The 17126-nt window shown below is 35.3% G+C and overlaps 1 protein-coding gene across 11 annotated transcripts in view; it reads left to right on the forward strand.

The window, feature by feature from the left end:
• Positions 1–17126, forward strand: part of DMD (dystrophin) — a 1181986-nt gene that overhangs the window by 844020 nt on the left and 320840 nt on the right. For all 11 annotated transcript variants that reach the window (XM_069032076.1, XM_069032238.1, XM_069031841.1 and 8 more), the window contains one exon: positions 12183–12418. In XM_069032076.1, coding sequence (XP_068888177.1) covers positions 12183–12418 — 236 coding nt within the window. The remainder of the gene's footprint in view (positions 1–12182; positions 12419–17126) is intronic.

The raw sequence follows: 17126 nt of genomic DNA on the forward strand, positions 1-17126 counted from the left end.
AGCTCATAGCACTCTCCATCAGCTTTAGGTGTCTTTCTTCAAATGCCTACAATCAATGCTCTCCTGTGCTTTCAGTATAACTTGCTTTAGGAGTAGGAGTCAGACACTGCAGACACAGAGCCAAGGACTGGGCTTCCCTGTTCAGGGGAAGAAGGCTTTTCAGGATTTAGAATGGATGAGGAAGAGTGGGAGAGGAGTGAGGTATCATGCTGAATCCATTAGATGTGAGTTGTGAGGACTGTGAGCTGCAGTAAGTTCACCAGCGGCAATGGTGGTGAAGAGATCTCATCACTTATTAGCCCATATATTCAGCTGGGGTGTGGGAAAAAGATTCACAGCAGTCAGTCACCTCCAGAGTCTGTAATATCTTGAGTCTTGTGGTTTGAATTAAAGCAGTGATATTTGTGAATCTGGGGAAAGTAGTGACAACAGAATTTCATTTGCTTATCCTTGGTATTTTAGTTGCAGGAATATAGTATGTCTCCTTCTGTTTGAGAAGTTTAGTTTGTTTTCTATTTCTCTGTGGAGCAAATCCCCACCTGGACTAGGCATGCTGCTTTGTTCTAGGCTTTTAAGATCACATACATCAGTTCTTGAAAAATATCAGTTACTCAGCACTGCTGTGGCTTAATGCAGCTGGAATTCATATTCACTGCTTGCAATCAAAACAAGTACTGGTGCTATTAAAAATATACTGTTCATGAGTCTGTAGGTTTTTGAGGAAATTTAGCACTAACAAAAACATGTATGTGAAAATAAATATCTTGATGAAAACTTAAAGTTTGAAGCTAAAATCCACTTACCTCAGAGGCTGAAAGTGCTTCTGTAGTGCTAGTATGCATCTGGAATTTTCTTTCATTTTCATAATAAATGCATAGTTGAGTTATTTATTATTCCATACTGGTTACATCTAAGATAGAGAGACATACAGATGGACATGGCAGTGTCCTGCATTATGAAGACTGGCCTGTTAAATGTCTGGTATGATATTTGGTTTAACATTTTCAGTGAGGATGAAGGATTCTTTGTTTAGGAAACTATAACCATTGAAATATATTCATTTCCATGGACTTCAGGGCTGGATTGTGTACTGTTCCACTGCCTCTTTAAAACTAACAAACCATTTGTATTTAGGAGATAATCAGGAGACAACGACAAAAATGTAAGGAACAAAATGACAACAACTAGCTTTGGGCAAAAAATGCAGAATAGATACTTTTTTTTTTTTTGTTGTATTTCATAGCTAATGTGCTCTGAAGCAGTCATTGTTTATATATTATGCTCACTGTTTGAGTGAACACATATGCTGTAGTTCAGCACTTTTTCTCAGAATTTCCAAAAGCTAGTCTTAAAAATCTTTGTGCACTTTGTGCATATGTGTATTCAAAAGGGCATATTAAAAACAAACGTACAAATCAGATATTTGAGTGTCTGTGTTGCTTAAAGCAGTTGGCATAGTATAATTGAGACCAAGAATACTCAAAATAATTCCTTGGGAGGGACTGAACAATCCATGGATATGTGCATCTACAGTGTTTTCAATACTAATGGACATGTGTTGATATTTAAACTTAGATTGCACATAGTCTTCACTATTTAGAGGAACTTCATTGTCAACTATGAAAATGATTTTATGAGGGATGTGGTAGGTACTTAATTTTATGGAATCATTCCCCAGAGAGTTGAACATGCAACTGTTGGTTGTTGTAGTAGTTCTCCACTGAATTAGAAGGCAATGCTACTGCCAGCAGTCCATTTTGGTTCACTTTGGTTTTAGGACACCAGTAAAGAAGACCACTATCATGAGTTGTAGTAGAGTGAAGTACTACTTCAATAATGATCATGTGTCTAGAACCATATAGTTTCTGATAATTGTGCAGGTTGACTCTAAAGGAAATCAAAGGAAATGTCTATTTTTAATATTAACTATAATTTGGTTTAACACTATGAAAATTTTTACAAAAATAAAATGCAAGACAGAAATTGAATAGGTAAAAATGCAGTGGGGAAGTATCACAGAGAATACCTTGAGCTCTTAAATCATTAGAGATCAGTAACAGTAGACTCCTCCTTCAGTCAGCTGGCCTAAAAAAGATTGCTCACACTTGTATAAAGTGGATTAGTAAAGGAACAGATTACTGTCTTTACCTTTTCTTTTGGATGAAGGAATAAATAATGGTTTATATTTATAATTTTAGTAGACTTGGGTTTGAGTCATTTTACTTTACAGACTTATGTAGTAAAGAGGTTCAGAGATGCCAGCCTGAGATGACCCTATTATGTGTAAATTGCCATATATATGTTTTCCCCTTTGTATTCAGGAAAGAAGTGTCTAATCATTCCATCTGATTTCCAGTAAGAGGCTTTTTTACTTCTCACATATGTGACACATCCAGCAAATAACAATATGGCACAAAACTGAATCTGTTACAACTTGATTGGAGATTTTTCAAGGTCAGGACCCAGTTTCACAAGCAGTTCTATTTTTCAATACAGCTGACATCAGACACAAGCTTAAGACAAACTTGTCTCATAAAGCTTTCAGATTCAATTTTCTCTCTGCATATAGCTTCAGGAATCTCTGGAGGTCATTCACAGCATGTGCTGTAACACCAACAGGGAGAAGTAATGAAAAGCATCTATATAAAAAGCTGACACTATGCCTTCCAAGCTGTATGAATAAAACCATGATAAGCAAGTTTAGAAACACAAATCTCTGTTATTCTCAGAATTTCTGTTTTGATCTTTATAACATATATTGATTTGAGGATTTGCTTCTGGATTTTCTGACAGGTGAATAATATGTGCAAAATATACTTAAGCCATAAAAGCCTAATTTGAATAAAACCAAAATCTGTGTACAAATTACATCTTTATATTTAACATCCTATTTCAGGGGTCTTGCAGTAGGTTCCTCTTTGAAAGATCTGTAATAAACAGGTGTGACAGTGCAGTTTATAAAAGGAATGTGAACTTGTTTTGTTCAGGGCTCAGCTGATTAAACATAACTCACTCAGGATTACAAAGAATTTTTTTTGTACTCATACCTATGATGAAACATAAATCAGAATGTCAAAACAGGAGTTGGCTGCTTTGCTGTTATTAAAGACAATATGGAACCAAGGTCTACTTTTTCTATTCTGTAACAAGTTGTTGAAGCACAGTTGTCAATATTTATGATGTAAATAAGATTAATGCTATCGTTAGTCTTTCAAAGGACCACATTCACCTGTTCCATTTTTAAAATACAATCTGGTATTTTCTTCTGAGGAGAAAGCTTTGCAGCTTGTTTTCTTTCATTTAATGTCTTGATCAATAGTCAGTAGCAGAAGGATATGCCAGATTTATTTTGGTTAAATCCCATGAAATGACAGCATACCGTAGAATTCCTCAGACTGTTATTGAAAAACCTATATCAGATGAGAGCACAGAGCTAAGTTACAGTTATGGTTGGACTTTTTTATATGGTTCCCATAATCTTGGTAATAGAATCCAGTATTGGCAATTTTCAAAAAATGTGGCAACTGTCATTTTAAAAAACAGATAGAATCAAGAATTTAGATTAGTTTATTCTGGAAGATATGGAAAAAGGGAGGAGAGTTCCTAGCAAAAAAGTGTCCATAATAAAATGGTAGTTTATGCCCTTTTTCAGTTTTTCTGCCTAAGTTTCTAGCTTTCCATCTTTAAATCACTTTCTTTTTTTAATAGTGTTTTAAACCTACTCTCTCTCTCCCCCCTTTCTTTTTGTTACAATAACCCAAATTACTGTGGCATTTGACTATCCAGATAGCATCAGCCTGCAAATAGCAGTAATCTCTCTATTCTTTTTGTATAGTAATTAGGCCTATTGACAATTACATTGCATGAAAATCTCTTTAATTTGCTAGAATAGTAGAAAGTGATAGGCTATTGTGCACACAATCCTCTTGACCTGTCTGTTCTTTGTTGACTCATCCCTTTAAAAGAGCAAAGCAAGCCAGCTTTTCCTTGTGAAGGGAGCAGTGCTCAGGAATATCCTGGTCATGCCCTACCTGAGTCTTTGACGTCCTTCCTAATATTTCTGTTGTGAATGGGGCTGCCACAGAGTTAGGTCTGCCCTACAGAGAAACAGCCAGCCAAAGAGCATGAGCAGAGTGGAGGCTACAGGGAATGAGGAATAAAGCTCACAATTGCTCCTAAGGTTTCTGCTCTAGTCAGAGGGCATGAGACAATGACAGAAAGACTTGCTCCTTAAACTGTAGAAGGCTAAAATGAGGAAAAAATGGTTTATATGAAGTTTGTCACTGAAATATCTGACTGCTGTCTTTATATCCATGGGGAGTAGCAGGGGACATGAAGTGGTGGAGATAGGCAAGAAGAGATTTGCATTACTGATATTTTCTTTAACAGTAGATTGGTGGTCAGACCACACTTAAGTTCCCAAATGCAATTCTTCTTAGAGTGAAACTAAAATAGAGGTTAGTTTGACCTGAAAAGTAAGCATTATAGGAGAAAACTTGACAAGTGTTTCACAAAGTAGTACCAAGCAAGCTATTTTAATATTTCTCACGAAAGAACAGAAGGTACTTGTAGTGATTTCAGGAATTCCTTTGTCAAAATGAAGTGACAGTGGTAGTATTGCCTTTGAACAGCTGGTTTTAATCCTACAAAACTTTTCACTTGAAGAATAAAGGTAGACTTGGACATTTTTATATAAATTCTGTAATGCTGTTAAATTAGCTAATAACTGAGCTCTGAATATTTCACAGTTTCGTCAAAACTGTTATGATATTTATTTTTTTTAATGACAAGGTACCTAGAATTCAACGGGTTCTTAGTTATTTTGTATCTGTGTACAATTTTTACACCCTTTATTCAGAGTTCCCCTTGGCTAAGACAGCAATTTATGCCTGTTAAATCAATGTGTAGATCTTACAAAAATTAGAAGAGGTGATTTTTATGAGACTGTAAAAGTTGGAGCTGCTGGCAGTGTGGTTTCTTTCTTATATCAAAGAATTAGCTGCCAAAATTCAGTTACATGCCAATAGCAGTACACTGGAATTGTAGATTGTTGTCATATAGATTGTCATCCAATTGAAAGCTGCATAAATCAAGGAACTTGTTACTTTTACTGACAAAAGGAATAGTGAGAGGTGCTTGCATCATTTGTGACAGATGTAGTCACAACGTTTTTTATAAGGCAAGTATGTGACAGAATTTGATTTTACAGCACCACAACTGCTGTAGCACAAAACATTCATTTTCATGAAACCCTTTTGTAACAACTGCTCACTGAAAAAGACGCTTATCCTTTGGAAAAAAATAAATGCCTTGTGTAGGGGTATAAATTATACTGCTTTTTAAAAATGTATATGGAAGGTTCTTGGGCTACCTTTCTTTAGTTTCTGTCTGTTTTACTCTCACACTCACTAAAAGTGATCCATTCATACCACAGCCTTTTGCTTTCCAATTTTTAGTGGCCCCCATCAATCATGCTGAACTCTGCCTAAGGAAAGGCTCTTGGAGGATGCCATGGCAATGTTATATTACTAAAAGGAGACTGAACTTTAGAGCAGTTTCTCTTTCAGAAAGGTTTGAATGGAACAATAGGTCCAAGCATATTAATGCTACCTCTGTTTACAGATATATATTACAATCTTCAGTTGGTTTTGTACTACTTGTCCCTGGTCGAGTCACAGTCTAATTAGGATCAAATGCTGAGGATTTAAGTTTTTTTCCACTACATGTAGAGCAGTCAATTGAATTGTGTATGTACACTGTGCCAGGATTAGTCCCATGTATTATCTTCAGTCTTAGCTGCTTCCTTCCCAAAGCATTCTCTGTCATTACAGTATTTCCAATTTGGTTTTTAGAGAGTATTTGAAACTGAGAACATAGATGTACAGGACTGTGGAAAGACTGAGGATGGCAGGGACTTCTGGAGGTAATGTGGTCCAACCCCCTATTCAGGCAGGAGAACATAGAGGAGGCTGCCCAGGATCCTGTTCCTGTGGCTTTTGAGTATTTCTGAGAGTAGAGATTCCACAAACTCTCTGGTTCAACCTGTTTCAGGACTCCCTCAAAGAGCATTTCCTGATATTCAGGGGGAACCTCCTGTGTTTCAGTTGTGCCCATTTTATTGTCACAGAGCACCACTGGAAAGAGCCTGGATCCACCTTCTTTGCACTCTCCCTTCAGATATTTATACACGTTCAAGTGGTTCCCCCTGAGTCTTCTCTTTCCTAGGCTGAACAGTTCATGCTCCCTCAAGTTTTCTTCGTGTGACAGACATTTCAGTCCCTTAATCATCATTGTGGCCATTTACTGGTCTCTAGTATCTCTATAGCTGTCTTGTGCTAGGGATCTGAGAACTGGATACAGTATTCCAGGTGCTGACCAGAGGGGAAGGATCAGCTCTGTCTAGCTGTTGGCAATGGTCCTCCTAATGCAGCCCGTGATGCTGATATCTCCATCACTTTCCCGGGGTTTGAGGTGAGTTTTCATTCCCTGGGTCCTCCACATTATCCTTCTTGAAGTGACATTTGTTTTCCTCCAGTCTTCAGACACTTCTTCTATTTGCCATGATCTATCAAAGTTTGTAAAAAGAATCCTCACGATGATTGCTGCCAGCTCCCACAGCACTCACAGCTGCATCCCATCAGAGCCCATGGACTTTTTCATACATGTCCTGTTTGCTGAAGTATTCTCCAACCTGATTCTCTTCTAAAAAGGGCCGTTTTTTAAAAACTCTAACTTCTGTACATGGAAATTACCTTGACGTACTTATTATGATCAAAGGAACTGTTTACATTCCATTTCTAGGTATCTTGCATACATAGAAAATATTTGCAGAAGCTCTTTGCAGCAACAGGTCACAATGTGAACTTTTTGCTATGTGGCACAAATTCAGCTTCACCCTAATGTTTATTTACATTATGATGCACACAAGCCTACTTATCACTGAATTTCTTAGTGTTTAGTAGACTCTACCTATTTTGTATGTTCTTATTCCTGTTGCAAATCATTGTTTATTATTGAAGAGTTTTTCTTTACATTGAGTGAAAGACATATCAAAACATCTTGCTGTTGTGTTTGGAGGGACTTGGAAGAATGCATTGTACAATAAATGGCTTAGTCACACTGCTGCATATAAAAAGGTGGACGGTAAGAAAATTCTATCAGATCTATCCTATGACAAAGGAAGAAAAGTTTGGGAAAGCTGACACTTATGTTCCTACAAAATTTAAAGTTCTGATGCTGTTTATTAATCTAGTAATAGTAACAGTAACATTTTAGAAACCATAACTTTTGTAGTTATTTTTCAAATATAGCAGTACACATTCACTTATAAATATTTTTTTCTCCTAAGCATTTTAACCTTGAGTTTCTACTTTCTCTTGAACCTCTAAGGGGTCTTTAGTTTCAGTCCCTCCATCCCATTGCACAGACTATTTTAGATCTAAACTTTAATTAATAATCCCATAAACTGCCAGCTTCTTTTCTTTTACCTGTAATAATTAAAATTATATATAATCCATAATGATTTGTTAGGAGTCATAAAGAGCTTCTAGAATTAAAAGGTAGTCTAGGCATTTAACTTGTATTTTAAACTGATGACAGTAACACATAATGTGAATGTTCCCTAAGTGTTCATGAAATTAAGTATAAAACTTTTACCCATTTATAGTCTATAAAAATTATTATGTATGAAATATACCTGATACAGGTACCAAGTCTTCTTTTTCTAGGAATTGTTTTTACTAAGTATTCAAGGCTAAGAAAATCAAACATTGGTGTTGTATTAAAATAGGAAAGACTCACTTGGAAACATGATTTTTGTCTTTAAAAGCTGACTAAAATGTTAAGAAAATGTTAGCTTTGAGATACAATGCTCTAAGGATGCATATTTTCCACATTTAGAACTGTGGGTGGAATTTTGTTGGCAACAATTTTTGATCAACATAAAGACTTTATTCTGAGTTCAGATCACTAGAAGAAAACATTCCTTGCTTTCAAACTTCAAAGTTGGTGGGCTTTTTTGAGGTAATAAATTTGTATTATAATATTTAATCAGAGTTCTGTTGTTCCTTTCAGAACTCCTTTATGACCTGGAACACCTGCCAGGTAGCTGTAGCCCCTCTGCAAAAAGTGTTACTGGCAGTGAGCATTTTGCAGGGAGGGGCTGTACTGAATGGGAGAACTTAATGTACTCTTAACTTTGTTTCCTTAACATTGAAGGACAGACAGAGATGAGACCATTCATCTATCACTGGAACAAGTCTAAATAAATCAGTTTCAGAACTGTCTTTCCAGATCTCTCTCCAGGAAGTCTGCTTGGAGTTTAAGAATATGATCGTGGATGGTCTAACCCTGTAGAAAAGTGGTTGCAATGACACAGCATAAGAAAAAAAAAAAAGAAAAGTGCATTTTAGTAGCTGACAGAACTTCACCTCTGTGCTATTGTGGAGTTTAGTTGTTCCAAGTCAAGTTCACAAGGATAAAGTGCTCCTAAAATGAGATTTCCCATGGAAAAGCCAAACGTTCCTGGTGTGCAATGTCCGAGCCAGCGAACTGCTGGTTTTCCCACTGAGAGTACTGATTTGTCCTGCCACTAAAGAAGTTAGTGTTGCCTGTGTTATAACAAATTCACTGAGTGATGTCATCTGAGTGTATGCCACAAGATACAGGTATTCTTCCTCTGCTTGGTCAGAGTAAAATGCAGCTGAGTTTCTTTGACTAAATCAGGAATTTTAGTGGGTGTATATTACTGTTATTCATCGCATGAAGGATTTAAGGCTGGCATCTCCCTTGCTTTGTGCTGTTAACAGTGGAACTAAAACCATTCAGTTTAGACATGCAAGCTGAATTAAAATCCACATCCGGTAGCTATGTTATTTCTTCTGTCAAAAAGCTTTGACCTAGTAGATGCAGTTATCTTACATAATTAGAACTTAAGCACCGCTAAAAGCATTCAGAAGGATGGTTCAGGAACATCCCTGTGGATTGAGGCAGTTCTGCTTAGACTGTGGCTTGAAAGTGGGTATTTGAAGGGCTTTGAAGCTGTTGAAAGTGTTGTCGTTCTTCCTGTCTGTTCTGTTCCTGTTCAGTACCTGAATAAGGAGTTTTATTTGAGTTGTCAGTTTGACCCTCTCTTGAAACACAACACTGAAATAAGCAGAGTAAAAGAAGGGGGGGAAATTTTTTCCTTGCAATTGGTTTCATTCTGTTTTACTTGGGTTTGCATTCAATATTTGAATTTCAATTTCATTATACATTCCAATTATTTTCACTCTTCAAGTTTAACATTACAGATTCTTTTCAAGATGCAAAATTACCAATATACACTTGATTTCGTCCAGTGTATTTCAAAGTTCAAGTTGAAAATCACACCTATTATCCTGTGCTTTAGTTTTCTCCTATTATTGTTCTATGTTGTTCCCTTTTTTGTTAAAGAGCAGAAAGTGCTAATGAGAAATCACCTTTAAAACTTAATACTTGAGTGGTTTAATGTCTTCAATTCCAATTGTCCTTTTGGTTTTGTGGTTTATCACAGATGTGAACCATTATAACCTTTAAATAAGTTGAAATATGAAGTCCTTAATTTTTTTATTATGTGTTTCAGTAGGATAGAATTTATTGCTCAGATATTTGGAAAAAAAAAAGAATTTGAATTTCAGTTCTGTATTTATAAATGAATTTTCCTGAGAAAAAAAACAAAAACTAATTATAAAAAGACCCCATCAAAAGGAAAAGCAACAAACTGTCCCCTCTGAGTCACAGAATCTGTCAGTGCAGTTCTGGACAAATTTTTTCAGAATGAGATCTGTTGCTATGTATTGTGTAGTTAATGTTGATTTATATTTTTCTATTGATTTTAGTAGCTCATTTATACACTTCTGTTAAATGAACTGTGTCATATCTGTGCAAGCATAAACAGAGAGAAATAAGTGATAGGTATGTTTTAAGTGTCAGAAGTGAAACACTGTGCAAACACTTTCTAAAGGTAATTTTTATAAATAATTTGATAACTCAAATATTCTAATGGTTAGTCAAAGTGGAACAGATTATTACCACCCTTAGAAGATGATAATAGATAGTGGTAGATCTTGAAGTTTTTAGAGAAGACGTTATATTTGACTCTTGCACTTCTGCTAGTACCTCACAATCTATTTGTAATATTTTAAGTTTCTTGATGCAAAAGAACTACATCAAGGAAAAAAACTCAAAAATAATCAAACAAAACCACACAAAAAGCAGCCCAATGGACAAAAAAACCCAACCCCATATGCCAAAATCCAAATCAGTAAACCCATAAACTTTAGAACATTAGAAACACCCTGTTCTGAAATAGCCGTCACTAGAGGAAAATTAAATAAATACTTATTAATTAATGAACATATGATTGTGTACTCAGGCCAATACGTGAGAGGCAGAGATGCCAAGCAGTCTTCTTAGACACCCTAAGTCTACTGATGGATGTTCCAGTTTAGAAAATTGTTCTTCAATTTACCTGAGTGCTGGTGAGGAGAGAAATTTTCTTGAGATAAGACAACTTCTGATTAACCTTCATGAATGCCAAATTAAGAAACTGTTTTCCTGTTGTCTAAGAATCTCTGAAGTCACAGAGGAAATATAAGGCCTTGGCTTTATGGACAGATTGTTGAACCCTGACCTGCTATCTGGGTTTTCAGATTTCAAACAGACTTTGCTGTAATGGCATGAATGCCAATGGAAAACCATTAGCCTCTCAGAAGTAATAGCAAGAAAAAAACAAAACAAAACAAAAAAGTTACTGTGCATGGGGTTACACTGTTTTGGTGTTTTGGTTTGTTTTTGTTGAAGACAAGCTACCTCACAGGAAGAGGGCAGGAAACTGATTTTCTCTACTCTGTAAGAAGACTGGGGAAAATGCAAAAAAAACCCCATCTAGATCCTTTAGAAATTAACATTTGGTGGTTCAATGCTAGAAATTGTAGAACACACTCCACAGAGCTTTTATTTCAACCTTCCTGGTTTACATATTGCTGTTTCAACAGTTGATTCAGATAGAGATTCTGAAGTGTAGGTGTTTAGTCTCTTTTCTAATAGTACAGAACCTCAGTGAAGCAATGCCATGTGTTCTGTTTCCTCTGTTTTAATATTTTTCTTCTTTGGTTGGCCTTTTTAAAAAATGAGAAAAAAAAACTAAAATACAATTTAGTGTGGCCTCATCCACAATAATATTGTCCATGAGGAATTGCTTTTGCATGATTAACTGAAGGGCAAAAAGAGCCCAACAGTTCATAGCCACCTCTTTGTACATAGCAGAAAATCAAGACGAAAAGATCAGCCTTGAACTTCTGAATGATTTCCTGTTCCACACTTATCTGTCCAGTGTTATCTGTCTGTGGCATCTGTCATAATTCTTGCTGCAGAGACAGAAACTGTGCTTCAGTGCTGGGTACTTCCCCATTTCAAGCAATGAATAATTTACAGATTATTTAGAACCTATAGCTAATAGATCAGGAAAAGACGCTAAGAAGTTACGTCTGTTTACTCCAAAAAAGGAAAAAAAAAATCCAAAAATCTCCAAATAATAGAACATAATACTTTCAATACTTTATGAACTGGAAAAGTAACCAATTAGTCAAGGCTGAATTTCTGGTTGTATAAGTTTCCATATTGGCCACAGGGCCTATGGGAAGCATTTGGTGATAACAGTAAGTGAGAAGATTGTTGGTCAGACAATTTCTCAGCTACAAAGTGACCTGAACACGGTGGAGGAAACTTGTTTCTAAATACATGGTCATGATGTGATATGTTGAATAGTCCAACCAACTTTTTTCAATCTATCTTCTGGTCTAGAGAGATCTGACCACACTACTAGATTTTTGGAAAATCACTCCTGCTTCAGCGACCTTTAGCGAGGGGTTTTATTACGCTGTGAACTTTGCTAGTGTTACTAGGTCCATCTGGTCTTCTAAGGATGGAATTTGAATATGCTGAGAATGCTGGATGTTAAGCAAATATTATAATAGAAATCCTGTGGAAAAAAATGAATTAATATTTTCTTGTAGTTTTGATTTTCATATTTTCAGTAGAGATAATATAAAGAAATAGGCTTATTTCTGTGTTACCCTTTCTACAATATAAATTCTGAAATACTGAAATAAACATTTATCATTGTTCATTTATTCAGTAATTTTAGCTTTTTTTTCTTTCAGTAACTCCTGGTGAAACTGTTGCTGTGGATACACAAACCAGGGTAACCAAGGAAACCACCACCTTCAAACCAGAAATGCCATCTTCTGTGCTTTTGGAGGTTCCAGCCTTGGCTGACTTCAATAAGGCATGGGCAGAACTCACTGACTGGCTTTCTCGACTGGATCGAGAGATAAAATCTCAGAGAGTGAAAGTAGGTGATCTTGATGACATCAACGACATGATCATCAAACAAAAGGTATGAGAAACACTGATTTTTCAAGTTGAAAGCCTCATGATCTTTATTCTGTATTAAATCCTTTCAACAAAGAACACAGGAGAGATGATAGGTTGCAATATTACAATACATGCAGTTGTCACTTCAGCTACTTTATCCCATAAACACAATTATTGGATGAAATGTTTAGATAACTAATTGAGGAGAAAAGAAAAGGTATTTACTATTTTGTCTGGTATTTGAAGCAGGTTTCTCTATCTTTCTATTGCTTGTGCTGTTAGAGTATGCAAGCCAATGGTTGAAATATAAACCTTATGAGAATTAAGGACTTGCACAGTAAGCTCCAGGTTGCCAGGAAAAAGAGGACCCTGATTCATACTTTTTCTTATGTTACTTCTCTTATAACTTTTTGAGAGCCTTACATGCTGCTGCTCTCAGTTTATCAAAGGCTCCTCAGTTGTCTTAAAGAAAAGAACAGCTCATTAATGCAACTGTTTTGTCAGCAAAAACTGCATCACTGCATCACTTACCTTTGAAAACACAGAAAAATGTGGAAATACATGTTTTAGGAGAAGAAAGGGCTAAATTTTAGCTACTCAGTAGCAATAAAAGTAATTTTGTTTTATGCAGCTCTAAAGTAATTACCTGCCTTCTAAATTAAGCATTGTTCAATATAAAAGATTTGCCCTGCCTGTGCAAAACTTTTCAGTGCTAAATTTCCATTCAGTTCAGTTGTAAACTGAGTTTAGGACTCCCTATTATATTATTCTCTTGTTTTTTGTCGTCATCTTCCTCCTCATAAAAAAAATAAATCTAATTTATTTTAAGGAAGATATTGACATTCTTTTTCTTTGCTTAAGCTAGAAATAGAGGGAGAAAAAATGTATACATGTTATCGAGACTCTGTACTGAGACATTTTATAAGAAAATATGCTGATGTCTCATGCGATTCATTCTGCTTCTTTTCTTATATATCCTTTTTTCCCCCCAGTGTTTTAAACTTTCCATTTTTGAGAAATTTGGCTTGCTTTACCTTCTAGATGAAGAAAATATTAGTTTCATCTTGATTAATGATGATAATGTTTGCTAAGTAGAATTATATACTGCTTCATTAATTAACGAATCCTTAAAACAGAATAGATATAATAAGTGATAATTCCAGTGCCATCTACACAGAGCATTAGGTTAAAATAGTTGTTACGTCCTTTGAAAAGGTTGAGGGCCAAAGAAGACTTGTTTACACATTATCTTTTGATGTTTTTCAGAATAATTTTGGTTTTAAAATTTTATATTGTCAAATACTTGGTTCAGCATTATTCAGTTTTCTTACTTATACTTCACTTTAGCCTATTATTCCAGCAGGCAAAATCCATAGTGTGCTTCCTGCTGCAGATGTCTTTTACTTAAATATGAGACCAAATTATTAACTCTTCAGAATTTCAGTTAATGTTACACATGTTTTAAAATGAACTGCTTTGTATTTGCATTTCATCTTAGTTCAAGGCTAAAATATTTTAGCACTGCTGCAGTCTGTTCCTGGCTGGGGAGCCCTGTCTCTGTTTTTTGATACCATGCTGTGCTGGTAACAAACCAGCAGGAAAACTCTTTTTTGTCATGCTTACCTCTCTAATTGGCTGTGCAACAGAATGTGACATTTAATATATTCTCTGATGAAGTGGAAGAACCAATGTCTATATATAGACTGCAGTTCTGTTAACTGTCTCCCTCTTCTCTAATGATCATCTTACTATCACTTAATACATGGAAATGAATGTCATGAAATATTTCATTCTTCTTGTAAATCTATGACTGGATTATTAGGTGAGATGAGCATAAAGAATTTTCAAAACTTACAAAGCATTTTTTAGGTTTCTCATATAAAACCAACCCTACCCTGATTTCTAATGTGTGGAGTGTCTGCAGCAGTCTGTGAGCTGATGAATTTGGACATGTGGGTACTTGACTAATCTGAAAAGTCACGCCAGATATGATCTAAGTTGGAAATCCAAAAGTAGTGCTTACCTCCCCTGATCTGTATATCCTGTAGAAGATTATAGGGATATTTTTCCTGTGGTTGTGATTTAAAAGTCATTGAAAGTCACCATTCTGCATTGTGGTTTACTTGGAGAGTTTATTGCATCTTTAGCGGAATCTTAGTAAGATTTAATGGAACTTCCATCTTTGTAGAGTGACCTGGTTTTTTTTTAAATCAGTTTTTTGACTTTAGGTGTAAAATACCATCTAAACACAGCCAACTACTTACCTTATAAAAATTCATCATTACAGAGATACATGCTTCAAGAAAGCTGTTTTATTATAATACATTTCTAGCTCCTCACCCAGAATTTAGAACGCTTCAAACAGCTCATCCTGTTGTTGTGTTACCAAACTCTTACTGTTTTGTGGTTTTGTTTCCATTTCATATTTCATCCAAAGCAGAGAGACACTTTTCTAATAAGAAACTGCAATGTCAAAGCAAACATTTTAGAAGCAAAGAAATCCCACATCCTAACAATGTACTTTAGAGGTCGTTTTCCAAATCACCCAGGTGAAAATAAGTGACCTTAGGTTGTCCTTTCATAGCAGCATGTAATGTTGTTGAAGCTCCATCTCTGAGGGCATTTTGGTTAAGTTCACTTCAATCTGATTGTATCACAGGATCACAACCACTAACTGCCATATTTTTCCTCCATAAAAGTTTAAGACATCGTTAGCCCTCTCTTGAACTTTGCTTGGAGCTGATTGCAGTGAATTGGCACTCTTGTGCAAACAGCACTACACTGGTTAATTATGGGACAATAAAACTCAAAAAAGACAACTATTTAGGAAAAAAAGGCTTGTTTTAGTGGCAGCTTCCCCTTAATGAAAGAAACAATACAAATTAAATTCTCCTGAGTGGTGCACATAATATATAGTAAAAGCAGTATACTAAAAGAGTAGCATAGTAACTAGTGATTTCAAATATCTATAGTTAATCTTTCAGTCAAATGAGTGATAAACTTCAATCAAATGTATTACATATTTTTAGTCATTTATGATTGTGTGTATCTTGTTAAACTGTAAAATTAAACTAGAAGATACTAAAAAGTGTGTATAAAGATATTTAATACTAGCATTAGTATCATCTGTGTTTGCATTAAAGTAAAATGATTACATTTTTCTCATCTGCTTGAAGACTGATGTTTTGTAGGATTTGATCCTTAAACAAAGAAATGTAAAGCAGGCTGACAAGAGACTCATGTTGCTTCTTTAGACAAGAAATAAAGCAAATAAATGTCATGGGAAAGACTGTGGATATATAATATGCCACGATGTAAGGAGGTGAGGAACGTGACAGAATATGCTTTACCCAGTTGCTTCATTTTACTGTCCTTACTTTGAAACAATCAACATGCTTTATGTTTGAAGGTCAGGTGGGGGTTCTTCATAAAAGAGAAAATTGTGAGGAACAGGATGACAAACTCCATTTTGTTACATTTTAGAAAAATGGAAACCTTACTTAAGATGCCAACAAGCCTTTACTCAGAAACTGCTTTGGCATCATTGTATTTTGGGAAAGGTTTGCAGCAGGAATAGATTTCTACTGGAAGCAGTGAATCATGGAGCCTGTGCAAAGCTTGAAGTTAATTAACAATGCTTTTCAAAGATATCAGGTACTATAATCTCCTTAAATTTTGAATTCTGTCCATGGATTTTGCCAAGGTATGCTGTCCATCCAAACTTTTTTAATACATGTAGTTAAATGCATGGCTTTTTATTGCACTGGATGTACATAGATTTTATTTAGTAAAAAGTATTATAATAAGTAAGATTAGTAAGAATGGGACTAAAATTTTCAATGCCTGATTTTACTTACTGATTCTAGGAGTTGAATAGGTTGAATCTTCAGTTTTAGGTGCAGGGGAGGGGACTAATCTGATAAAAAAGTATTTATATAAAGTGAGGCTAACCTAGTTACTGAGACTTTTAAGCAAAGAAGTGGAAAAGACACTTTCAGGTAATGATTTGTATCATCCAAAAGTAGTCATCCAGAAAGATGTAGAGAACTTATTTCTGTCTAATTAATCTGTCACTATTAAAAAAAAAGTAGGTTTGATCATCTGTCAGTTAGAGAAATAAACAAAACTAGAATGAGGAAATCTTTTCACTTTTAATTGTAAATTTCAATAGTTGAGCACCTTTTCCAGATGATGGATGGTAAAATAACAGTTAAGGAAAAATATTTGTTTATAAACTGTGCAGAAAAAAGAGTGGGCTTAACTTCCATTCCTCTTGTCAGAGCATTTTAACTATCCTTTCCCATGGTTACCTACCATGCATTTTAGTATACAACTTAAATGTGCATTTTCATATGCAACCTTACAATTAATATTGAGATAGATCAGAAGAATGAGACATTTTTTGTCCAAACTGTTTTCCAACATACATTTTTGTGGAAATAAAAATATAGTGTTCCAAATTTATATCCTGTTATTACAGAAGCAACTGTAAGTTCCAAATCAAAATTTGCAGTTCTCCATTACTGAGTATGAATCAGTGTACTCTAAATATGCCTCTGTTGAATGAAAAGTTGTGGTTACAGACAGAGACTTTTGCATCTGTCCATGTAGCTTATGTCAGAAGTGTAAGCTATAGGCAAGGTGGAGTCTTCACCCTTTTGGATACTGTACTTGAAGGTACAATATCCAAAAAGAGTTTTGCAGAAGTTTCATTTTAGTGAAAAATGCAT

The sequence above is a fragment of the Aphelocoma coerulescens genome, chromosome 1 (assembly GCF_041296385.1).
Source record: "Aphelocoma coerulescens isolate FSJ_1873_10779 chromosome 1, UR_Acoe_1.0, whole genome shotgun sequence".
NCBI classification, from domain to species: Eukaryota; Metazoa; Chordata; class Aves; order Passeriformes; family Corvidae; genus Aphelocoma; species Aphelocoma coerulescens.